General features: G+C 31.6%; 1 protein-coding gene across 1 annotated transcript; it reads right to left on the reverse strand.

The window, feature by feature from the left end:
* Window positions 1–1229: 1229 nt before the first annotated feature.
* On the reverse strand, window positions 1230–25862 carry LOC116339324 (obscurin). Its single transcript, XM_031765144.1, has 26 exons — window positions 24474–25862; window positions 24246–24374; window positions 22198–24136; window positions 21433–21460; window positions 20302–20441; window positions 18035–18178; window positions 17780–17950; window positions 17334–17499; window positions 14276–14368; window positions 13313–13442; window positions 12939–13111; window positions 11158–12871; window positions 10544–10783; window positions 10109–10265; window positions 9874–9959; window positions 9669–9810; window positions 9211–9591; window positions 9090–9142; window positions 8571–8830; window positions 7488–7778; window positions 4771–5204; window positions 4415–4605; window positions 4061–4348; window positions 3749–3844; window positions 3053–3157; window positions 1230–2341 (listed from the first exon to the last, which is right to left on the reverse strand). The coding sequence occupies exons 1-26, from the start codon at window positions 25639–25641 to the stop codon at window positions 1230–1232; spliced, it is 9831 nt and encodes a 3276-aa protein (XP_031621004.1). The 5' UTR covers window positions 25642–25862.
* Window positions 25863–27843: the final 1981 nt, after the last annotated feature.

Raw genomic sequence — 27843 nt, forward strand, 5'->3', positions numbered from 1 at the left:
TTACTGAGCATTTTTTATTTTTTTACTGAACATTTTAATTTTTTACTTAGCATTTAAATGGTATCCATTTTGAAATGTTCTTCCATTACCAGACCCACCCTATTTTCTCCGTTATGCAGCTAACAAGTTCAAGCGAAAAAACTGTACCCCCATTTTTTTTTCGACATATTTTCATCCAATTTCGAAATGTTGTTCGTATAAATGTATAACGATACTTGCTATTGAAGGATCAAATGACCACCAACCACATTTAGTACGAGTATGCAATCAATTAATCCAATCGACAACCTATGGATAGAATACTCATGCCATTCTAAATAAATCAATGTTACAAATTATGTTTTCTAATTGTATCAGAAAAATTTAAATAGATTTAAAAAAAAAATCAAATCAATTTGAAATTGGACTTTGTTATTTCTATGGATTCTTTTTTTTTCGTTTTAAAAATTATTTCTTTTAATCAGCAAAACAAAGTCTATATATAGTCATAAAGTGTTCGGCACCCAACAACCACTTCACCACATCAAATTCATCAAATCTAAATTAGATGGAAAAGTATTGAACAGTATTTTTGAGTTATTTTACACCAAATTGATTGCTATGATTGGGGCCACATACCCAAACCAATTCGAAATTGTAATACTCAAATAAATAGGTATGCCACCCATCATTTACGAGGTATTAAAATCGATCCTCAACCCAACCGTTCGCATTCAAATGTTGAATGAGGTTGGGGAGGTCGTTCCATCAAAAGCAATCGATGTATTGGAGACACTTGACAATGAAGTGTCCGATTCAGTTTTTCCGTTTGAGAAAATGTTTTATCTCACTTTTTATCCTTCGAATTTGGTTATTAAGAGTGATCTTTATTTTTTATATAATAAATTTGTTATTTTCGAAATAAAATATGTTACGGTATTTTTTTTGAATAAATTCTTTTTGTCTTTTCTCTTGAAGCCACCCAGCTAATATTCCCTTGTTTTTTGAGCAAAAATTATTTTCTGTAAAGGAGTTACCTTTATAGTGTTTTTATAATTATTAAAAAAACTGTATCTTTATAATGCCTGTATACGTACTGTATAACAGTTGTGTCTAATTGATAAAAAATAGAGGTGAGGCTTGTTTATTCCCTTTCTAACTTCTTTTAAAGCACTAAAAATGTTTTTAAAATAATTATAAAGAAAATCTTTAAAAGCATTATTATAGAAATTGTATAGATTTTGTAAATCTTAAAGTTCCTTTTTAAAGTCTTCCAAAGAATTTAATAGGCTTTTATAAAATAAAGAATACGAATTCTTTTTATCGCCTATATTATATGAAAAAAAAAAAAAACAAAAGAAAAACATACCTTGGTATTCACCACTGTCAGACAATTCGGCACTATCAATGTGCAAAATAACTAATCCATCGGGCATTTGTTCAGTGCGTACATGCAATCCATCTGGTTTGATTTGTTCTCCATCTTGGAACCAAGTAATTTTCGGTTTTGTAATGCATTCAATTTTTGCTTCCAATTTTATTGGCTGACCCATGTCTACAGTGTGATTTTCAATGTCAGATATAAAGTTTGGTCGATGGCCAGACACATCAAAACTCTCTGGTTTTTGTTCTTCCTCTGGCGATACACTGCCTTTTCGTTCACTTATAATGCTACGCTGGCGAGATGTTTCTCTACTTCGGGATAAACTCCGTTCTTTTTGGTCAACAATTTCATCTAAGACGCTACGCTGGCGTCGAGCTTGGCGAAGTAAATTTTCCATGTATAAGTCTTTTGGTTCTTCTAAATCTTCAACAATGCTTGGTCGTTTTGCGATAGGTGGTTTTGAATTCATATCGATAGATTTTGATCTGGGTTTTGTAATTTCAACCTCTTCGACAGGATGTGCTTGAATGTCATCGGTATTTTGGTCTTGTTTCTGCAATGATGCTCGTCGAGCATTCGCTCGGATTTCTTTAATGCGTTGCGCTTTTACATCGTCTGGTGATAGTTCATTGCCTTCATTCTTTTCTTCAATATCGTATAGAATGGCACCCTTCAATGAACTCTGTCGATCCAATCTACGTTGCGACTTTTCATTTTCGCTTCCTTCTGCCAGTTCAGCATAAAGTTTTTTCGCTTTTTCTTCAATCTTACTCTGAAGATCATATTCGATGTCTTTTTTCGGTTTATCCATTTCAATGTCATCATCATCGATTTCAGTTGTAATCACTTCTTGCTCTTCCATGACAATTCTGGTAACTGTCATCTCTGCTATGCCATCCTCAAATGGAACGTTCTTTTTGAATTGATTCATTGACATTTCGCACGATTTCGTTGCTGTGGGTAAACTAATGTCGTCTTCTGAAACAGAATTAATCGATATATTTCGTGATGTTGTACGCGAATGATGCGCTGATGGACCATCATTGTCCGAATCAAATTCATCAATAATGATTGCGTAATTTCCAATTCCATCGATGTTATTTGTTTGATAGCCAAAAGGACCCCCCTCTGATCCCAATTCATAACTACCAATTTCTTCAACTTGTAAACAAATCTTTGGCGAAGAAACTGGTAAGTCTATATTGATCGCTCCCTGATCTTGATTTTCTTCTAAGATTACCGTTGTTGCTCGACGCTGGTGAATCGAATGAGATTCTGCGGAGCCTATACATTTTGATTTCAATCAATATGGATGACAAACTTACGTATGCGTGCACTGAGTAAAGTGAATTTTGTTAAAAGGAAAATAAATGCTTCAGGATGTAATTAAAAGAGGAAAACATAATTACAATCAGTTAATTTTTGTAATGACATTTTATCAATATTTCAGAGTTTACTACCAATTCCAAATCCAATAATCGGTTTTACTTCCTGAACAAACTGGAGCAAACAATCTGTTCTTGTTCTATTTTATTTAAAACACAACTAAAAAAGTTGCAATCAGTTTCATTAAAAATTCCATTTCATCACTTCGACATTTTTCCTTTTAAAAAATCACTATAATTTCATCGATTTCAGTATTTTAAAATATTGAAATCACAAAAAATAAATATGCTGAAATGTGTATACCTGATAGTGTGGATTCGTGTGATTCTTCTGTATTAACAGATATGGTAACCGTTTCACCATTCCCATCAATTTTAGTGCAAATAGACTGTGTCCGTGTGTCAAGTTCTATCATTGATTTCATTTAATTTCATGTGAAGTGTACAGTGTGTGTGTGTGTGTGTGTGTGCGTGTGTGTTTTTGGTAGATGCAAAGTGTAAATGTGCACATTTGAAATTATTTTGGCCGTTGTTATGCCCAAATCCCGAGGAACAATGTCAAAGTAATAAATAGAGTGGATCATGAGTATAAAATGGGATTTTTTTCACCATAAAGAACATGGTTTTATTTTTTGTTTTTTGGTCAACGTTTCAAAAAGAACTAACGTTTCTGTGTCTTTTCTTTGTTTCAAAATTACGTTCACGATTTTATCTAATGGTAAGATCAATTTTTAATAAATGAAAATACATATCTTAATTTTAAGTACAACATGTCGAGCTAACAAAAATATTAGTTCTCTTTGTGCAATTTTAAATGTTAAGTTGAACGAATATATATATTATTTTCTATCGTTAAAACTGCAAACTGAACTCATTGATTTTTTTATAGAGAAATGTAATATGTAACTGAGAATTGCAATATTTTCAATACACTCAATTGTTTTATAAATGAATATTGCAATCTGTACATTTTGAAGTATTGTCTCGTTATATTACTTACCACTTGATTCTTTTTTTGGTTTTTCAATTTCGTTTTCGACAAGTATATTGGCGTCAACTTGTTCATCTAGTTTCGGTTTTGTAAAAACTTCTCGAGCTTAAATTGTGTCAATTTATTTTGTATGACGATGACAGTAAGAAAAACACATAAAAAGTAACAACGGAAACATAAAAGGAATTTAGGTTGTGTGGAAAATAATATAATATTTAAGAAAAACAAACCTACGATCTCAAACACTATATTTTAGCATTTTTGACGAGAATTTTCTTTTGAGTCCTATATATAAAAAAAACTTTGTGCTGTGGTACTTACTATTAACGATGACAACGCTTTTCGAAACTGCCGTACCAAGAGTGTTTGACGCTTTCATTTCATAAACGCCAGCCTCTTCGCGTTTAATAAGATTTAGTGTCAAATTATACGTTTCCAAGCGTTGAGAATCACGTTGAATCTTGATTCTTGCGTCAGAATGAACTTCCTGGCCATCTTTAAACCAAACAATTTTTGGTTCTGGAACAGCATACACTTCAACTTCGAGCAAAAGTGTTTCTTTCTCAGCGATTTCAACATCCGTCAAAGATTTCCTAATCTTTGGTTGACCTGAACAAAAATTATTCATGAATAAAAAGCCATTTGAAAATATTTAGAAAATTAATTGGCACTAACAGTTTACTGTAACTGAGCATTCATCCTCAATTTTTCCATAGTCATTTTTAATAACGCAACTGTATTTTCCATGCATATCCGTAGTAACATTTGTAAGCAATAATTTGTATGTTTCGCCATCATCGGATTCTTTAAATTCAGTCCTTTTTTCACTAATTTCCATTCCGTCCAAGAACCATTTTATTGCTGGTCTATAATAAATAGAAAATAATATTAAATCTGAAATTTAAATGCTATTGACACGTAACATCGCTGGTTATTGTATAACAGAGAGTAAAGTTCACCTTTTAACTTCTCATAGTTAATCAATGTGTAGCGATATTACGATCAATTTCTTTTCGCATTTGAATACATACTTTGGATAACCTTGCACAGCAACACAAAGTTCCACATTCGTATCGCCCTCAGTTACTGTAATGCTCTTTAATTTTGTTTTAAAATCTGGTGAGCATTTGATACGGACTCTGCTATCTTCAGTAATTTCGCCATGGGCATTTTTCAATTTGCAACCATATTTTGCAGCATCAGTACGAACAGCACCCGTTATAATCATAACATAAGCATTACCGTCGCGCTCGAAACGAACTCTCGCATCGCTTTTCTCATTGATTTCAACACCTTCTTTAAGCCACTTTACCTCTGGTTCTGGATAAGCATTCGCTCTAAAAGACATGATAATTTCTTCCTTTTCACCGTGTATGTATTCACGCTCAAGATGTTTGATCACCGTTGGAGGCGATAGTACGGTGAGATTAAAGTATTCAGAAGTTGTATTGATTTCATTTGTTGCCTAAAATGAGCATTTTTTTATTACACACAATGAAAATTCAATATTTTTTTTAAAAATGCATCACCATATGAAAACATTTCCATTAAATTTGATTAAAGACGCATTTTATATCCATTTCACAAAATTTAATTGTGATTGGGCGGCGCATGTATTTCAATTCAATATCGACGCGATTGTATTTCCTGGTTGCTTATCGAAATGGTTTTCCCCAAATTCATTGCCAGTCAAATGTGCGTAGATATTTTTGAATGCTACCTTACTCTCTTCTACGCTTGAATGGCGCTGTCGCTTCGTGAATTGAAATGGCGTGGCTTGTAAAGATCTGTTTTACACCAAATTGATTGATATGATTGGAGCCACATACCCAAACCAGTTCGAAATGGTAATACTCCAAGAAATGGGTATGCCACCCATCATTTACGAGGTATGTGTTCACGAGGCACTGAAAACCAAGCTCGACACAACCGATCGCATTCAAATGTTGAATGCGGTTGGGGAAGTGGTACCAACGCAAGCGATCAATGTTTTGAAGTCACTCGATGATGAAGTACAACTGGGCTTATACTTGTTAGAGTCCATGAAAGAAGATAATTTCTTTCGAAAAGATGTATGGAATGATTGTAAACGCATATTACCTGCTGGCACAAAAGTGTACTGCATCATTTGCGGAAGAGAATTGGTAGCAGTTAGCCACCAAATCTCGAATCATTTCGATCGTATGACCGTCGCAAATGACCAAGCCCATAATGAGGCAATCGAAGGAATTGACTTCGCCACGTTAAGAAAACATGGACACAGCAGATGGTTTAATTTTGTGATAATAGAAAAGCCTGTGTCATCTACCACCACCAAAATACGAATGCGACGAATGTGGCAATATGTATGATAAAAAGTAAAGTTTAAATGCACACATACGGCGCATACTCTTCATATGAAGGGTCAAATGCCAATTGTGCGATAAAACATTTACTGCAACGGGAAATCAGAATCGGCATGTTGAGCTGCATCACAACGGCAAACGATTCAAATGTGATAATTGTGAAAAAACGTATCAATATATGGCAAGGGGCGAAGCAGTACTAGATTCAATTCTTTCAATTCCATTCAAATCCACTCAATTCTGTTCGATTCCAAATTAAATTCTAGTCCGTGTGTATTTTAACTCATTTACTTCAGCAAATTTTAGGTATTACAAGGAGAGTTTCATATAGAGTCGCCATATAGCAGCAAAATGACACTTGCGTGTATTATTCGCCAAGCGTGATTCGGCTGATAAAGAATGTGATTTTTTTCATTCTGATTGAACCAGGCGATACAAAAAATTGACCAGCATTTGAGGATTGAAAAAAAAAACATAATTATTTTTTTTTCGTTTTTCACGATTTTTCACCATGGGAAGACTTGTATGAAAAACACGGAGGACCGCTGAAATGGCAAATACAAAATATGTACGGACGTAAGACATGCCATTTCAGCGGTCTTCCGTGTTTTTCATAACATAGGATGGTGAAAAATCGTAAAAAATGACACAAAAAAAAAAAATAATTTTTTTTCTTCAATTCTCAAATTCTGGTCAATTTTTTGTATCGCCTGGTTCAATCAGAATCAAAAAATTCACATCACCTTAAATTTGCTGAAGTAAATGAGTTAAAACACACGGACTAGAATTTAATTTGGAATTGAATAGAATTCAGTGGAATTGAATGGAATTGATAGAATTGAATCTAGTACTGCTTCGCCCAAATTGATCAAATGATTTAAATCATTTAATTAGTTAATTTTTTGCCTCATTTCGTTTGTGTCCGATTCAGTTTTTCCGTTTTAGAAAATGTTTTATCTCACTTTTTATCCATCGAATTTGGCTGTTAAGAGTGATCTTTATTTTTTATATAAAAATTTTTGTTATTTTCGAAATAAAATATGTTACGGTATTTTTATTGAATAAATTTCTTTTGTCTTTTCTATTGGAGACACCCAGCTAATATTCCCTTGTTTTTCGAGTAAAAATTATTTTCTGTATAACTCCTTTATAGTGTTTTTATAATTATTAAAAAAACTGTATCTTTATAATGCCTGTATACGTATTGTATAACAGTTGTATATAAAATGTAGATAAAAATAGGGGCGAGGCTTGTTTATTTCCTTTCTAACTTCTTTTAAAGCACTAAAAATGTTTTTAAAATAATTTGTATATCTTAAAGTAATAGCCTTTTATAAAATTAAGAATACGAATTCGTTTCATCGCCTATATAAAAAGAAAAAAAAAAAGAAAAACAAACATACCATAATTGTATATGCCCCAGAATCAGATAGATCGGCTCGTTTGAATTCAACCGTATAGGTAGTCTGCTGATTAACTTCTTCGCCACGCGTAACAGTAATCCGTTCAGTTCCTGTAAGTTCTTTGCCATTGTGCAATATTTTAATGGTGGGCGATGGATTTCCAGACACTTCAATAGACATAACAAGACGGTCCCCTGCATTACATGTAAAGTCATCAATCTTTTGTAAAATTGGACCGCTTTTAACTTGTAAGTTGACCACCCCAGAATCCTCGCCAAGGTCATTTATGGCCTTAGAATTAGACATAATATGAAAATAAAAAAATAGAAATTTGAAATCATTTCGTATTGAAGTGTTCTTTAAAAATTTAAAATCATTTATTCTACTCTTTAATACGCTAGATAATGTTTATTATAAGATTGTACAAATTTTAGTTTTGTATTTGAATTTAAAATTAGTTGAAAATTGTAAAAAAAAGTGTCTATTGAACATAATATAAAAAAATTAAAACTTTCAAATCAATTGATTGGTGTATATAATTAGTAAAAATAAAATTGGGGTATGCTTTTTTTCACTTGCATTTGCATAGCCACATACATAACGAATAAAATGAGGTGGGTGCGATAGTGAGAGGACCATAAATGAATCCAGAGCAGCCCTTGTTTCAACCCAGCTAATATTCCCTTGTTTTTCGAGCATCAATATCCCGACAAACTTTTTATTTTTACAAAGAAAATTATTTTCTGTATAACTCCTTTATAGTGTTTTTATAATTATTAAAAAAAACTGTATCTTTATAATGCCTGTATACGTACTGTATAACAGTTGTATAGACAATTGATAAAAATAGAGGCGAGGCTTGTTTATTTCCTTTCTAACTTCTTTTAAAGCACTAAAAATGTTTTTAAAATAATTATAAAGAAAATCTTTAAAAGCATTATTATAGAAATTATATAGATTTTGTATATCTTAAAGTTCCTTTTTAAAGTCTTCCAAAGAATTTAATAGCCTTTTATAAAATTAAGAATACGAATTCTTTTTACCGCCTATATAAAAACAAAAACAAAAGAAAAACAAACATACCGAAACTGAGTAAAAACCAGCATCCTCCGCAGCAACACTTTTTATTACCAACGACATACTTTCGGCATCTTCATGCAAAAATTTGTATTTGGAACCCGCTTCAATTACTTCACCATCGTGTCTCCATTCGATGGTTGGTTTTGGATAACCTTTGTATTGCAATTCAATCATGGCAGTTCCACCAATGCTGGCCGATGCTTCTTTGTGCTCAATAATCAACTGAGGTTTTTCCGGTTCACGTATTAACTGTTGGACTGCTCCTATAATTTTTTAATTTTCGATTTAATTTAGTTCAAAGAATAACAAATGTGTTTATTTATTTATTTAAACGTTGAAAATGTAACGCTTTGGTTTTTATGAAAGGTAGATTTTAGGCTACATTTTCAATAAAGATTATAGATCCCAATGAATTGTATTTAATACACTTGTTTTGTAACTTAAATCTGTTTCTTTCTTCTTAAAAAAGAAGAACATCGCATTTTTCGATAAAAACAACAAATTTTTCAGCGCCAATCTTACCTTGAACTGTAAGTTCAGCACTGCACGAAATATTGCCCGTTGATGTCTGCGCACTTAAAATTAAAAAATAATTTTTTTAAATTATTTTTATTCATAAATTTACTTTCTTTAGGAGGATTACCAGCATGTATAAATTCCAGCATCTTCTGGTTTGACATGTTGAAAAAATAAAGCAAGCGAATCTTCATCTTCACCCAAAATAACTTTAAAACGCTCTTCGGGGTCAAAGTCAATTCCATTTCGTTTCCATTTGAAGAGTGGTTGCTCGCCTGCTGGTAAAATTTTTCCGAAATTTTCACCGAAAACATTTTTGTCTTCGACAACAGTGACCTTGGCCTCACAATTAGAACTTCCATATTTATTTATGGCCGTACAAAAGTATCTTCCAGCATCCGAGTACTTTACTTCGGGAATAATTAGCTCATAAGAGCCTAAGTAATCTTTTTCAGAGTTAATTTGAATATGCGAATCGTTTACATCAATCAATGTGTCATCTTTGTAGCTAAATTCACAAATAAGTCAATGAAATTGATGGGATTAGAAGAGAAAATATATATGAAAATATGTTGTTCTACTTACAATTGAATTTTTGGTCTTGGCTCACCAAGCACTTTTATCATGAAGCGTAAAAATGTATTCTCCATGACTTCAGTATCAGTGAGACGAATTGCAAAATATGGTATATTTTGTTCGATGAGACTCTTTTTTTCCTCTTCACTTTCTAAAAATAAATAATTCAATCAAATTTATCATTACTTATACAAGTTATATCGTGTTCACTTACTTTCGCAAACTATCAATTGTGCGGAACAAGTTGATGAATCTGGACCATTGCTTGCTTTTGCGGTATACAATCCACTATCCGATTCACTGTAATTATAGTAGCAGTCTTTATTAGTGACATGAAATCCAAATTCAATTTAATTCATTTAAAACATTGAAGAAATAATGAATAGTAAACATTTAATTCGTATAATTCATATTTAAGAATTTCAAAAATACTGCGTTCGAATTCTAACCAGCAATGTTTAATCTCCAGACAATAATAGTTTCCAGGTAATTCAGATGTTGATATACGGTCAGCTAAACGATCGTCAAGTGGCTTATTATCTTTAAGCCAAGTGATAGTTCCTGCCTTATCATCCAATTGAATTTCGAATGATGCATTGTTACCAGCTGAAATGTTTAATACAATATAAATAAAATATGTTATACATTTTCGGTAGACATGAAATCACAATTTCAAACTACATATACAACACGGGTATAATCAATAAATCTAAACTACAACATTACTTTCAGTTGATTTAGCATTATATAATAATAAATATAATAATTAGGCATTGACATTTTTACCATAGAGTATTTATAATGACGACCATTCATGGATGAAGTTTTCTTATTTTGCACTGTTCTTCATTGTGGATTTTAATTTATATTGTGTATATACTTACGTTCGATGGTGACGCCTTTGCATGTTTTTTTAATAACTGGTTTTCCAACACCCTCCTCCCCTGTGATAGCAAAATAACTAGTGGCACTAGTGGATGATGAAACTGCATTCAAATTGCCGTTCGATGTGATTCGCTCTTCAGTCCGTGATGCTGAGTAGCGACTATGTCTCGTTGCTCCATAGCTACTTGTTTCATATGCTGAACCACCCAATTCGTTTTTACCATTTCCACTGCCACTAACTATGGTTTGATGTTCATGTATCAAATATTTAAGGTGTATGCGTATATTGGAATTTTTTTCATTCAAGTGTGTAAGTGTTTTTATTTTTGTGTGTATTTTACAATTTGAAACAAAAAAGAAACAAACCACAACGTAAAAATGTAAAAATATAATAATTGCAAAGCTAATAACTACATCTACACATCATTAAAATTTGGTTGAAAATAAAACGTTTTACATCTCAGTCATTTTCAATCCAAATCGTAACATTCAATTGAGTATATATTTTAAAAATATTTTTTCATTATATTTTTTAGAAGTGAAAATCAAGACCAATGCGGCAATTTTATGTTTTAAAAAATAAGTTGAATTTGATATTTCACACACAATTTACCTTCGACTCGGCGTCGAGATGAGCGTGTTGAATATTTCGAAGAATAATAGTCTTCCATGTTTTCTAGTTCCTGTTGCTGCACTGATTGACCCCGTTCGCTGCGATGATTTAAATTTTCTGACAATTCATCCTCCGATCGTTGCGACGATGGTACTTCAATAAATTCGTATAGTGGCGGTTCTACAATTGGGGGAGCAAAGATATTGAGAAAATCGCCAGACTGTGCCTTATTTATAGTATCTTCGGCATGCTTAACTTCATCATCCGACTTTAATATGGTCGATTTTAACGAACGAATTTTCTGGCGTGCAGTACGAAGCGAATTATCGGTTGTACCAACTTCAAATTTTCCAGTGAGGAAAGCACGTGTTCGACGTTCTAAGCTCTCCGTATGCACAAGCATTTTTTTAATGAATTTTGGCGGTGGCAGTGGTTGTGGCGGTGGTATTTTTCGAAAGTTAATTTCAATTGATGTTTCATATGTAATTAAATGGGGCGGCAGTAAGAAATCTGGTAAATTCGATATTGGCGGCTGTCCAGGAGCACCTGGCTTATCGCCAAAATTAAATATCGAAATGGTTTGCAAGCGATGAAGTGGTGTTTGTTTGCATAAAGCATTTTGATTATTTTGCGTAGATGTGAGATTATCATTTTTATTTTGATTAGCATTTGTATTAGTATCGGCCGCTTGCCGTTTATCGGATGGCATTTGTTTAGTAAGCATATTTAAAGCGTTCATTGTGTTGCCTTCGTGCATTGTTATTGGTTGCGCTATTTTATTAGTATTAATCGAAGCAAAGGTTAATTTCTTATCATCAACATTGAATCCTTTTTGATAAATATTTTGATTTATGCTATCTTCACTACTGATAACTAGTTTTTGAGAGGCAACGCTATCCTGTTTACCTGCTTCTTGTGCAATTTGTTTTGAATTTTCGATTTTCTCTGTAACTTTAATTTCTTCTTTTGTTTTGATGGAATCTTTTTGTTTTGAACCTCCAACAACGACTTCAACTTTATTGCGTTCAGCTGGAACTTTTGCAGTTACTTCGGTACTTGTCGATGATTGTATTGACTGAGCTAAACTTTCAACACTTTGCTGTTCAATGGCAGTGCTACGAATTAGTTTCACGTGTTTTTCTACACTCTTAACTTTAGCTGAAGTTTCGACTTCCGGAACTTTTGTTTCACTTTGTTGTGCAATTAGTTGAACATCTGCTTGTGTCGGTGCAGGCACTTTTTCTTGCCCTTGCGTCTGAGCTTGGGCTTTTGTTTTAGTTTTTATTAGGGTTGCCGTCAGTGATTTTTGTTGTTCAAATTCTTTTTGTTGTTGCTGAAGAATCTTTCGATCTTCGGCTTGTTGTTTTGCGTAATATGCCCTTTCTTCTTCAGACAAAAAGTAATCTTTAGCTACTGATGAAGGTTTTATACCGTCTGATTCATACGATGCCTTTCGCTGTATTGGCAAATGAAAACTCTCATATTCTGAATCAGGTTTAATTTGTGTTGGATCAACACGCAAGTCATCAACGTTATGCTCATGTAATGTCAATGGATCAGTCGCGTATTGGTTGATTTCTATCAGCCAACATTCTTTCAGCTCAGTTTGATTTGCAGTCAATATCAATGGAAGTCGATTATTGGGGTGATTTGTTTTTGCATTAATGGTTAAGCTTACACCATCCGATTGATCAACGATGTCAATCTCGGGTAACTAATTCAATCAGAAATGTAATATATATCTTATACATATTATGATGACAGTGATAAACATTCAATACCTTGAAAATATCCTTTAGTATGAATACAGAGCGATCTTCAGATATACGACGAACTTTACACACTAAGATTCTTGATTTAAATAAAAATAGATAACGTTCTCTGGCCTTTTTGTCCTTATCGGTAACAGTCCACCATTCGTGGCCCAGTAAACGACCTAGTTTATGTATGTTGCCTAAAATGTATGGCATTTCGTTTATAATTCACCCACGTCAATTGATTTAGAATAATAGAGACAGTATAAGTATTTATGCGATTGTATTTACTATGATCTTTGAATTGAATTGATATATAAATGGGATTGAAAAATATGAGCGTGTGTTTGTTTGTTCGTTTTTTTTTAAATATGGCTAAGATGAGATCGTGCCCAACATACCTCGAAAACCTTCGATACTTGCTAAGAATTTGTTATCAATAGCACGATGTGGAACACTTAACATCAATTCGAGAGCTTTTTGCAAATCCGACACATTTTCTCCTAGACGTTGTGAATACTTCACCAATTCCTATAAAATCGTGTGGTTATTTAATTATCATTAATAAATCAAATCGATTGGAATACAATATTTGTCTAAATTGGGTGCATATTTGAACGGCATTGTGAAGAACGGTTTTATATACGAATGTTCTGACTATATTGTTTTCGGTAGATTTTCTATGATATTCACACAATTAACGATTTTTGTTTTCCATATCAACTCGCGGTGGCTATACTCTTTTCGTATGGAAATTGCTACTGATTTGTACATATGAAAATTTATGTGTTTAAAATGTACAGGTACACTTCTACAATATACTACTGATATTGGATCGGATGAAATTCATGACGAATATATGTAAAATACTACATAAGTATGTTGTAAAGTGCTTTTATCTACAGTTATAGTAATTTGTTAAAAAAAAAATTACGATGACCTAAAAACGTCAAATAAATTCTTTTATTCATTATCATTCTTGGTATTAGTGTTATTTGCTGAAGCTCTGCATTTTAGCGTTTTTAAAATATGAATAGTGCGATATTCTTGTGAATTTGGTTGCCGGTTAACTTCATTGAAAAGACAACAATTTCGCGACTCGTAAACACTCATGTATTTTATGTCAAATCTATTTATCATACACAATATAATATGGCAAAGAAAGTTATAACATATTCAATATATTCTGAAAGCAGCCTCCGCACAAATGTTTTGCGGTCGCTGAAATTTTTGTCCCGGATTGTGAGATCAAACTCATATAAAATTAAATATATATATTTTGCAATTTCAAAATATTTCATGATGTCATGAATACATGCCAACAAAAAGAAAACAGTTATTGAAAGATATAAACATTAACTGACCTTGAGTAGAAGCTGATAATCGTTGATTCGTTGGATTGGCAATTGTAAATGTTCAGATAAACTTTTTTCGTCACCAATTTTTTGTGAAAGGTCCTAAAATTAAATAACAATTATTCAATTGGAGAGATTTTACTTCATTATTTATTTGATTTGAATGTAAATTTCATATACTCGAACTGAATGGAATCTATTTTTAGACGCATGAAAACACAGATTAGTTTAACGACGAAATGAGATGAAGTTGGAAATATAAAAAAGGTAATTTTCATAATTCATTTGATATTGACACAATACGAACTAAAATTGTTAAGTACCAGTCGAAGAAATAGATGTGTAAAGAAATACTCTTTTTGGAGGTTGTTTTTTTCCTTAGAAAAATATTTGATTTTTTTTTCAGAAACTTCAAATAATGTTAAAACTAAAATTGGGAACTCAAATTGAATGAAAAACTCTTCACATCCATGTTTTGAAAATCACTACAATTGATCGGTGTATGTATTATTTCACATAATATAATCACAATCACACAAATGTCAATACTAGTGAACAATCAATGTGAATCATATTCGGTGGTATGTTACGCGTTCCTTATCGAAACAGACTATTATATCACCAACTCAATGAACATGACCAATAATAAAAGAAAAGCTGTAGGCGATTCCCGAATTTATCTTCATCGTCGTAGTAGTCGTCATTGCCGTTTCCGTCACATACACAGAAATATCGTTTCAACGTTTTTTGCACTCTCATCAATTGAACTTTTATGGAGGAAAAATCGGTACAATTTCTTTTTAAATGGAACTATGCAAATGAATTTAAATACCTTTTCAATATACAGTTGTGAATCGATGTTATACAAATATGATCAAAGGTAATCCAAATTAAATCCCACAGGTGATATCGTTTTCATAAACTTTTTTCTCTATATTTTTTTATTTGCTTTCTTGTATGCACAATTGAATGCGTTTTCGGACTTTTCGATATTCGTTTTCGTTATAAACACTAATATTGCTTTTTTAAAAAATCGATTAGTTATTAACACACATACACAGAAGTACACACGCGTGGCACAGAATTTTTTTATCGATTGTTCGAGAGTGGTTGGATCTTGTTGTTATATTGCGCACGATCTTTCCACTAGAAGAAGTCAGCAACGACTAGACTAGTCAATATGACAATGTGTGAGCAAGTTTCACAAAGCCCACAATCTAAATTTAAAATATTTTTGCTTTTCAAATGATATTATACATGTATGCTTTTCAATCAATTTAGCTCAGCCAACAGGCTATAACTTGCGTACGCCCGTACACTCTTTTTTGTGCGTATGAGTAGCTCAAAAACACTGAATTTCAACACTCTTGAATCATTTTAGCAAATCTTACAAGGAAAATAAATATCTGATACATATCTTATCAATAAAATTGAAAAGAGATTTTTGGAAATATTGAAAGCTCAATTAAAATTGCAATGAATTAGAAACAAACGTTTATTATGTAGATGTTGTAAGTAAATTTTAACATTTTTTAAATTTATGAACATCAAAATGGGATGAGGAAGCAAATTTCGTTTCGATGGGAGAAACTCATACTACAAAAATAGTTCTTGAAGTTCCTGACCTATTTGATGATTTTACTTTGCACACCCATATATTGTGGAATGCATGGGCCGATCAAGGAAAATACAAATTCATGTAAAAACAAAATATTGAACGAAATTTGAACAGTTTTTTTTAATATTTGTTTTAAGAAAAATAAATGAATAATTAAAAAAAACATCGCCGCATATTTCAATGTAAAATGTCAGATTTTACTTGCTGGCATATTGAATTTTTTGGTGGTTGCACACACAACGTCACAAATAACTTTTGTTTTTCAAACATTTTGGCACAGTGCCCATCACATCGGAAACCAAAACACAACTGAAAAAACGTATATAAACGCATTAATGATATATGTCGATTCATACTAAATCTCTATTAGTTTTTGAATATGTATCATTTTTATATTATGACAACATCAAATTTTCCAAATGATCCAAATTATTTAAGTTTAAGGTTACTTTTTTTAAAATTGTTTTTAGTTTTTTAACCAAATAATTTAATAAAAAAACGTTGTTGAAAAAAAAAAATGTAAAAATAGGGCCCTTTACAATGAATGATTTCTCTGTTTACCGATAAAGATAGTTTTGATTTGTATGTTTTTTACTTGTTGAAAACCCAAACAATTGCCTACGGCATTAAATGATTTTCGGATATTTTTAGATTGGGAAATGGAAATGAAATGTTTTTTTTTACTGTGAGTAAACTATGAAAATCAAACACACGCATAAAAACAATATTTATTTTCACTAGATCAAAACGTGATGCCTTCATTCATATGATGGAACGCTGAGTGTAGCAAATTGCTGTATTTCATTTCTGTGTATAGTTACAGAAGTGTATAAGTATAGTAAGACGGTTGGGGTCTAAATTTAATTTGATCGTCTCAGATTTTAATAAGTCAATGGATTAGCGGGTTAATATTTTCCAAATTCATCGCGTATGTAAACTTAATCACAATTTATTAATTAAATTAGCGATTAAAAACCCTCTCACTATAACTCATTTTTTCAACATATTTCAATTGGATATTCCTCTAAGTAATAAAAATTCTATTTAGGAGGAAAGGAAGTGAATTTTTTTGTAGGATGGTTGACCTACGGTAAATGCACATTGCATGTACATGCCTAACAGCAAATATCTTCTTTATTTCTCTGTTTCCTAATTTTATGTCGAACGCACTTAAAATAGCAAAAATATCTTTTCGAGACAAATTGCGAATCGAGAAAAATTCGTTAGCCACACGATCAGCGTCAGAGAATGACATGAATTGAAAGTATGTATTGTAGGAAAGTAAACAACATTTTCAATCTACTATTGATTGTTTGAATAAGTTTCGAAACAGATTGTTTTGAAAAACGAAAGCACAAAGCTTCTTCTCTTAACTTTTCACATTCAGACCATAGATAGCGCAGCGTCATTCATTTTTCTTTCCATTGGATTTTTGGTTTTTCTATATACCTGAAAATATTCTCGAACTTCCTTGCGTTCATGTAAAAATTCTTGAGCATTGGGCTCATCACGACAGTAGATTACATGTTTATCAAAATCTCGTTCCAATCTCAAAAATGTTTTTCCAAGGAGACAGGGCTGGTCTGAATGGTATTTAACGCCTTCAATGAGAACCCTATGGCAAATATCGATTCTTACTATTATTTGTAACCACTATTATTAAAAATAGACAGATTTTATTTTTAATTTTATTTGTAAAGGTATTTCGCGTATTTTTGAATAATATTAAGATTTGTATTTTTCTTTCTTTAATTGTGCATAATTTGTTGAAAGAAAAATGCAAATCTAAATATTAAGATTTTATTCTATTTCTATTTATTTTGAAATATTGGAACGTACTTATAGTATTCTATAATGAATTATTTATTTTTAAACAAACTATTTGTTTAACATACGTGTTATGAAATTCAGTAATCTGTTTGAAGTTTCCAAAAATTAAATCCTTATTGTCTGACACAATTTTCGGTGGTTTACTGTTTTCGACTGTTTTGATATAGTTGTCAACAATGCGCGTTAAATCACGTCCAAACTCTTCTTCTGTTTCAATCAGTTCGCGTACGACCGCTCTAAAATATGCAAATGACAAATAAGATAAATGAAATCATTTAATCGAAATAACTATACAAAACACTTAATAGTTTAAGACGTACTGTCGACGATAAGCTGCATCATCACATCGATCACCATAAATCGCTTCATCTGCTTGTTGTTCAGAATCAATATTTTCTAAAAGCGAAGCTGGTATCCATCCTTCTTTCATAGTTTCAATACTGTCAAAAACCCGAACTAACCACCTATCAAGTAAAGTTGCATATTAAAAGGAAAACATCTGCAATTTATGTGTGATATAAGACCAGCAATTACAATTTTCACAATACATTTTTATTATGTTTATTTTTTTTAGAAAGAATCTTGCGATCATTGTTATTTGAAAATATCACATGAAAGAACGCTTAAAAATTAAATTTAAAATTAAAAATCCTACCATCGGAAATTGGAATGCTATTAAATATTTGTATCAAGTAATAATAATATCTAATGATGTGTAAAACATTTAATTAAACGTTGTTGTGTCGAGGTGTTTATGTACGTTAAAATGATATTCGAGAGAAATGTGTGATATTTTGTTCAGTGATTGTTGTTCATGTTGTTACTTAGTGTAAAAGAGAAATCAATTTGCATTTCTCAAGAAAGATTCAATTGAAATTCAAATCCTTGTAGCTTGTATACCCTTTTCGAAAAATACGTACAAAATAATATGATAAAAAAAAACATTTTTTTTAATATTACAGATTGTAATTTAATATCAATTCAATTTTTGGAAATTAGTAGATGAGCTATATGTCTTTTTCATTGATCTGATCGTAGGAAAATCTGCATAGATTCCATAGTAAAAAGTAAATTTACCGCCAACATTTTACTTTAAAATTATTGTGTATTTTACTAGTAAATTGTGTACACAGAGTTTTGTAAAAATATGGATTAAAAAGAAATGAGCTCTTCAACGAAATCGAATGCGTTATAAATATGAACAAAATATCGTGATGGCAGTAAGTTTTGGACATAGGAGTTGAACATATATTCAAAAAGGAAATATTCAAAATGGCCATCTTTCCCTCTTCAGCGACCCCCAATATTTTGTTCGTGCAATGAAAAATTGCGGATATTTCAGCCTGTCTGACTGTTGTTATTTGTCTCAGGGTAACATTCTCTGTTTCACGGTACAAACCGCAACCACTACCCGTTTCCCTGACAGATCCATCAATGAATTAGGAGGATTGCGCTACTTTCAACGCTGATTTATCTGACGGTATTCTCTGTTACACATGAAAATAAGATAAATCCTTTTTTCAATCTGTTCTTGTTTCATTGCTGAATGGCTATAACGCCAACTATGTAAATGGTTTTTTCACGTTGAAGTAGTTGTTTTTGCTTTATTTGTTGTAAAAAAATTAAAATCGGTTTGATCGTGGTAATAGTTAGTTTTTCTAGTGCTAATTTAGATTTTGGCAATAGTTCAATTCGTTTATCCGAGCTAGAGGAATTGCTGAATTTTATGCTTTGCGGTTTGGTTTGAATATTGTTAATACTTTCGTTAGTTAGTTAAATTTATTATACATCGTTTCGAATAAATTTAATATATGATTTTGTCTTACAACCTTTTGTATTTCATCAATAATAACAAAAGCGCCTTACCAAATTCTATCTATGCAAGAAAATCCAGCATTTCTATATATACTTCAAAGTAGATGTACTCCCAAATGGCTACACTTAAAACTACCTTAAGTCAATACACATCAATAGTTTAATGAAAAATTTATTAAAAACTCCACACAATTTGTGTCCGATGTTTATAATTATTTAACTGGACTTGACGTTACGGCAAAAATAACTCTTACTTTGCTCCACATAAGACTGTAGCAAGACGGTTTTTTATAAATAGATTTGTTGCTCTATTATTTGGAACAAAATAAGAGCATTCTTTTCACAGCAACAATTCAGTTCTTTTATAGGACACTGATTACATATTTGAAAAAAAAAATTTCAACGACATTTAAACCAGATTATAACAGAATATCATAGGTGTTGACGAGCGTTCCTAGGGTTCGGATCAACCCCTATAAAAAAAATTCGGACCCTTAAAATAATTCTTGGGTACCCTAGATTCTTTCAATTACTTTGCTAAGGATTTTTGAGCCAAATTCTGCCCCTCCCCTATATAATTTTTTCCGAGTGAAATAAAAAATCAACTTTTTTGCTAGCGGTTTTGCCAAGAGAATCCATTTTACACTATGCCAGAATATCATATAACTATATATCTTGAGGAACGTAGAATTGATTAGTTTTGATGTATTGCTTTTTTCGTATATTAAATAAATTCACTATTGTTTTTGAAAAAAAAGGAAAACAAACTTACTTTTCATTTATATCTTGTTCTTCTCCTGAGTTTTTTTTTGATTTCATATCAAGCACTTCAACCAGATCACCGCGTCGAAGCGTCAGGGAACCCGGTCCATCACCGACAAAATTTTGATTAACTATTAATATATCATACACCTAAGAAAAGACAGATTGTAGACATATTGTTGTTTACTAGTTCAACAATTTTTGCAGTTACAAAATTAGCGAAAACCTTTACTTTGTTTTTGATTGTTCTTTTATATGATCATCAATCGATTTGGATTTAGTATGGTGTAAATCTCTCTTTCTTCAAACATCCTCATTGATCAATGTCATTCCAAAGCCATTTAAAAATAAAAAGGCCTATTTATAAAAGATATACTTTTCGAACATCCCAGCTGCATAACTTACACATTCGTTTCTTCAATCTTAGTTCCCATTTCTACATATATGAACATATGTCATATTGTTTTATTTTCAACCTTTTCTTTCTATTTATAAAAAAAATCCGCAATTCTTTAAGACATACATTTCAAATGATCGATTGCACGAGACGTTTAAAAAAAATGATCTCAATTTGGAGACCAAGGCAATTTTAACCGCTCTCATATTACACTTGTGCTTCAACGTCCGCAGAAATCCGAGGAAGGTCACGATCATTAAGGTCTTGTAAATGGCGTCTTTTGAATTGTTATTATTGTTTCTAAATTTGGTGAAGATGTGAAACATACATATTGAACTATTTTTTTATTGCAAAAATCTAGAATTTCTTTAGATTTATACTTGAAAATCACATTTATAGCTTTACCTTTCCTTATTAACGAAAAGTACCAATTTGTTGCCTCACATTTGTTATATGAAATTGACAAACGATTTCCTACCAATTTACAGACAACAAAAAAACAACGTTTATGTTCGTTAAATTTGCTTGAGATGAGTATATGTGAATATTCAATTAGTTTACTTAGAAACGAGCATGTACAATTTTACACGGCTGCGAAACTTTCAAAGCTTAACTTTTTCAAGTAATTAAATTATTTTACGGACGTTTTTGTTGGTCAAGCGTGACTGAATCGATGTGTAAATTGAAAATTTATTATTGCATAAAAACGACGGGTGCATAACCTCATTTGACGTAATCTCTTACATTTGTTAAATCTTTCGCTGCTGATTTTCTTTGGTTTTATGAGTCAGAAAATAAATACATGCAATTAGTTTAAATCTTTAGGCGATGTATTTAGGAGCATTTGCTATGGAGATTTATGAGAAAAAAATTCTAATGAAAACATCAAAATGAAAGAAACATTGCCATAAAAATTGGCGAATGGCCAACATCAGATAATAATAAAGGGTGTTCCAATAAATGGCAAACAGAAGAGACATTAATTCTACATTACATTAAATATATTTGTATTCGAGGTATAATTTTTTATCTGTTTTTTTGACAAGTTATACTATACTTTGTTCTAAATAATAAACAAAATAAAGAAATTGGATTACAAAACTTAAAACACCCTGTAAATATTTTTTTTTTTTTTTGCACGAAAAAGAAGCAATAATTGTCAAAAAAGATTTCTGTTTCAGAGTAAAATAGAAATGATTTTTTGTTTTTGTTATTTGAATTTCAGGCTGTCATAATAACTATCAAAGAAGGTTATTTTTATTTTATAACACATCACACAAAATGACTCATTGTAATAAAGATGTGTTTCAAAGAAAAGAAATCTCATGTTTTTGCTTGTCAGGTACAGGATGACACGACAACTGATTGCTTGTTTTTCAGGTATGCATAAATAAAAAAATTCAATGAATAAATAGAACATTACACGTATGATACATTTTTTGCTTTATTTATTTCCAATTAACAAAAATAAACCAAGTGCTATTTTAATTAAATATAATGTAAATTCACAAATAAAATGATCGTCTGTAGTTTACTTGATGGGAAGAATTTCGGTGTGTTATACAAAGGCTATCAAGCTCTTTTCGAGGTAAAATAGTGGATTTATATGTGATGAAACCGTTACTTGATGCTGTTGCTATTGCACTCATATTTAATATGCTGTCAATATCAATGTCATATTTTTTTTCTATTTTGTTATTAGTGTTATTTTGTGCAGAATATGATGAATATCGATCCTCGAACATAGTTACATTTTTCAATTTGAGTGCTGTGAACATATGCAATGGCTCAAAATGACGAATTCCGTTCTCATCCAATACATTATAAGAGCATTTTCCAGTCAATACATCACGACTGGATTCCCTGGGAACTACTGCTTGGAAACGGTCCTTAACAATTAAAATTGGACCACTTGGCTTTGACTGTGTTCGCATAAAAAAGTCTTGTATCGCTAATTGATTACCCGAGTATATTAGAGAAATGGGAATATCGTTTGAATCTTTTATCGTATTTTCCTTCGTCAAATTTATTGTACAAATTCCCGATAACCGCAATAATTCTCTCAGATTAATATCATTACGTGATGAATATGGATCTTTGCGAAGCAGCTCCAACGCTTTTTCTCGTATTTCATCATTTTTAGACAATTTATGCATCACAATTACTCTTTGCAACAATTCATAGCTTTTCTCATCTTTATTTAGCTGTTCAATAACATCTCCATCACTATTTATTATATTGCTCAAGTTTAGAATGCAATCGGTAAAGCCGAGCGCTCTAGCCAACGATATTGTATCTGTAAGGTATATATTTATTTTTTCAGTTGTATCATTTCCAGGGGAGTTATTAATCTGTTTTATATCATTACTGGTCGTTTTTTGCACAGCTGCAACAATACAATTTCTTAAAATTTCAACAACTGAATTTTCATTTGTAAGATTCTTTGTTTGTTTTTGCATTTCAGTAATGATTTGTAGCTTTAAGGACGGCTCGTGATAAATGAGATTGTGTACGGATTCAAATAACTCATCTATGGCATCGTTTTCCATAATAATGCGAATATTTTCCAAAATGTCTGTTTTATTTTCTTCGGTCCTTTCATTTATCATCGCTTTGATCATGTCTATTTTATTTACTTTGATATTCTGTGCCGCTAACATTTTGACGCTATTTTTGATTTGTGACGCTATTTCTGGCGATGAAAGTAATTTCTCAATTCTCTCGAAGCATTCTAAATCTTTCAATGAATCAAATTGTTCGCTATATTGCTTAAGATTTTTTATGAAACATTGACTAATAATTTCATAGGAGAAAAGATTATTTTTGAACGGAAATTTTTGACCATCATGCAATGTGTCTACTTCTGATTCATATAGGACACAGTCGAGCACTGTTTTTGATATTATATTAATCAATTTTAAGTCAGTATTTGCATTAGTTGTATTTGCACTCGTTTTTATAAAATCTATGACATTTTCGTCGTCGTCGTTGTTGTTGTTGTTGTTGTTGTTGTTGTTATTTATGGTGTTACCTGTGATACTAAAAAAATATTGCGGATTTTTTTGCACCATATTAATAAAAATCTGAATTTTTTCAAAAATACATTCAAAATTAGCAATTTGTGTTGATTGTTTTGCATCATTGTATCCCAAATATCCCGCCAGTTTCCGAATAGCTTGTTCGTTTATGGTTTTTTGGAAGAGAGCGTTTACATCAACATCTGTCATCACCTCAATTTGACTACCAACAATTATGCCAGCCTCAGATAAATGATTAAACATATTCATATCAATATCTATAGTTTGATCTCCGTTTGTTGAATGAGACGTCCAGATATGCATTGGTTTTAACAAAGTCATTTCTTCCGGAAACAAAAGAAAACTTTGTACCGAGTATTTACGTTCACCATTCTCATCATCTTGTAAATCAGAGGCAATGAATTTTGGTCCTGTTTTATGAACACACACACAGAGACACGAAAAAAAAAACAATAATTCAAATGGAATTTGTGTAAATAATGGAAACACTGTAGAAGTAAGTAGAATTGTATATAGTACCTTGATCAGTTTGAACAATTTGAGCTGGAGTAAATGTGACTTCTCCATCGACTTCACAAATTTTGCCTGGGACGAAACGTGGACCAAATTCGGTGTCAATAATTTGTCCAGGGCAAAAACGTTCTTCACCTGAACACCAAAATTAAATAAAAAAAATTTACAAATTTTCTTTCAAAGAAATCTAAGGTTCTCTTTCGTTTATTTTCATTAAATTGGTATTTTGTTTACCTTCTTCCTCAGTATATACGATCTGCCCTGGTATAAAAGCTGGTCCATTTTTGCTTTGCACATATATACCGGGCTCAAAAATGGACAAACCATTCTCGGTGTAAACCGTCCGTCCAGCTACGAAAACATCACCGTCTGCCGTATTAACAATGCAACCAAGTATTAAGACATTTCTTGGTATTTCATCGGTTCCAATATTTATCGATAAACTTGAAATTTTTGAACTGTCATGAACTACCGTCCCTTTTGTATAATTCTGCATTATTTTGAGAATTTCGCTTTGATTTGGAATCGATTCACATAGCTTGGCATCATTGAGGTCTACGTTTTTATTTAAAAGTGAATCCCGATTTTGTGCCTCACTGTGCTTTTGTTCTTTACAATCACTTTTATCGGTGTCAATTTGATTTGATGATTTAATTTCATCACTTGGTGTATGTTGTGAATGGTCATCATTTGTGATTGACGTTATTTCCTTTGATACACAAGCGCTGCCATCAATGGTTTTAATTTTTTGTAATCCGTTTTTCTTACGTTTCGATCCATTTTGATAAGATGAATTTTCTTCTTTTTGACGAGCTATAACTACATCACACCTTGGCCCTTCTCCTTCAAATAGATTTTTTTCATTTTCATAATCTTTTAAATCCAGCGACACACTTTTGCCTTTTTTCATATATAAAAGCACCGAATCATTTGTTTTTGCAAACATCACATCTCGCACATCACCATCTCTAACAGCAGCCTCCAAATGTGCTGGAAAAACTAAATTGCATTTCTGTTCTTTTATTGAATAAATGAAATAGTTTTCATCACATTGCACATCTTTTGAATTTAATATTTCGATTAGACTTCTTTGTTTATCATTCGTTTCATCAAGTACTGGCAGCATATATCGATAATCGGCCAGCATAATGTGTTTTCGTCGTCCATACTCATAATCGGGCTCGTAATGGTGGTGCGGTTGTTCCGAGTTGGTAATCCTGCACTTGGACTTATTTGAAAAAGCCGTTAATATCACGGGAATATAACAATGTGTTGGTAATCCATATGCTTTGCCAGTGATACGGCAAAACCGACGTGCGTCAGCGGGTGAAATTGGTGGTAGCAATGGAAAGTAATTGGGTTTTGCTTTTGGCGCTTTTCCGGTTATACGACAGTAAGACATTTTGTAGACGAAAACACGAACACAATTTTTTATGACTTCAAGACAAATTCAGCAAAATTAATATGTACTAATTCCAATTACAGTTAAAATCCTACTTTTATATCGATGCTTTGCTTTGTGAACACAACTCAAATATATCTTGGTTTCACTTTTTTTTCGCAATGTTATATATTTGCGAAATTAAATAAAATTGGTTAGCGCAAAAGCGTGCGTGCTCTTTGCTTGATATATTAACTAAGAATAAAATTGTTCGCACGGAAGCGCATTGCGCAAAACATTGTTAAAGGCTATGTACTCTCACTGAAATAGAAAACCGAAATATATAACTATCTCGGTTACACTTTTCAACACATAAAGCACATAGACTTTTTAAAGTTGCTCATCGTTTCTTTTTTTATTTCACCCATTTTCATTCTGCTGGTTGTAGTGGTTACTGTATGACAATGATTAATCATTTATATCGAGAATACAGAAGCCAAACCGATCATTTCATTCGATGAAAACACACATATTTCATACGTTTGTTTCCACTGTTTAACACTCTCATCTATTAATATATGAACGTATTTCAGAACGAACCGAAGAATGAAATATACGCAAAGAACGTTGCACCTCTTTTGTTTATTTTTTATAAGCTATTTTCTTAGAATTGTTCTATGAATTGTTGAAATGATTCAGAATCGTCTACACATGTGTAGTCACTAGAGATCATTTATCGTTTATTCACCTTTATCACAAACTGAAATGACACTGATTTAGTTAGAAATGAGTTTTTTCTTGATTCCATAACAAAATAAAGGAAACATTTAACTGTTATATTTTTACACAATCTATCTTCATTTTAATTTATCTCTCTTAATTTTTTTTAAACAAATGTGAGTATTATATATAAATTTATTCATTTTTGAAAACAATTTTTGCTTATAGCGTTCAAATTAAACTGAAATGAAACACAATATTAGTTATGGCCCACAAAGAATTAACTGACGAGATGTTTGCAACCTCACGCAAAAAAACGCATTAAATATCTGTTTTAGTTGATTTGTTTATATTCTATATTGAATCGAATCTCTGGTTACTTCCATTGGAGAAAACATAAATGCTCATAATATTATTTTTTATAAACACTAACATACATACGCTCAGTCGCTCACACTAGGGGGACTTCATTCATTCTGAATTGGAGCGTTTTGAACGATTTGACAGTCCCAAATCAAAACATAAACATTCATTTTAACCCTCTAATGCATTAATTTTTTTTCGACATGAGAACTATTTTTCTATGATTATTTTGGTTTAAAATTCCTTAAAAAAATAATCGAAATTCAAAAAATTGCATAGTTTACTCAAAAAATGCTATTGACAAAATTAGAGAACAATCGAATCCATTGTTTAAACTGCTATAAAATTGCTATAAACGAAGAGAGGAATAATTTTTTTTGTCAAATTTCTGTTAAACAGCCGCTTCATTTTCACTTGTCAAATGAACGGCAAATGAAAGCCTGAACCCTGCTGAATATATTTTAATTCATAAATAGAATCATTTGTTTTTAATTATATATTTTAGATAATAATTTATACACCCTGCCTAAAGGCAGGGCTATGCACTAGAGGGTTAACTATATTTTTATATTATAAACACACATTTTAAAACAGTAAATTCCCTTCAGTAACTGCTATAACTTGAAGAGATTTATTCTAAAGTACAAAAACGGGGTTTTCGTACTAATTCATTATTGGATGTATATCCCCTAGCCATTTTTGGCATAGATAAAAGTCTTTCTAAAATTGCCATGCCATCTAGCATGCCATGCTATATGCATTGGAATCACAATCCTATTCTATAATTAAAAGTAGAAAAGCCTTTTTTACTTGCACGCAATCATTTTACATTGATATCTACAACGTTTGAATGCAATTTTCGTATGCCAAACATAATAAATAGGTTAAATTATAAAAAAAATTATCATATTTGGGTTGATTTTTATTATACAATTGATAATTCTTTTGTTTATATTTTATGCAAGCTTCCATCAAGCAGCTTGCAAGCACCTTAAGGTGTAACTCATTCCATATTTTGAAATGTTATTTTTCATTATTTTTTGCTCAGGTGGTTTATCTCTTGAAAATGATGTTTTTTACATTTCGACAGAAGGTTTCAATGTTCGGGAAAATATATTCTTTTATAAATCGGCGATTCCA

This window comes from Contarinia nasturtii, unplaced genomic scaffold (assembly GCF_009176525.2).
Source record: "Contarinia nasturtii isolate CC-2019 unplaced genomic scaffold, AAFC_CNas_1.1 Cnas_scaffold_493, whole genome shotgun sequence".
NCBI classification, from domain to species: domain Eukaryota; kingdom Metazoa; phylum Arthropoda; class Insecta; order Diptera; family Cecidomyiidae; genus Contarinia; species Contarinia nasturtii.

Bases quoted from the DNA above. Each gene is read 5' to 3' on its own strand.
- LOC116339324 (XM_031765144.1), bottom strand. From the start codon at position 25,641: ATGTCTTACTGTCGTATAACCGGAAAAGCGCCAAAAGCAAAACCCAAT. The intron at 13,443-14,275 runs GTCAGTTAATGT...ACGATTTTATAG, and splicing joins ATTATCAGCTTCTACTCAAG to GAATTGGTGAAGTATTCACA. The intron at 10,266-10,543 runs GTAAGTATATAC...TAAACATTTCAG, and splicing joins CAAAGGCGTCACCATCGAAC to CTGGTAACAATGCATCATTC.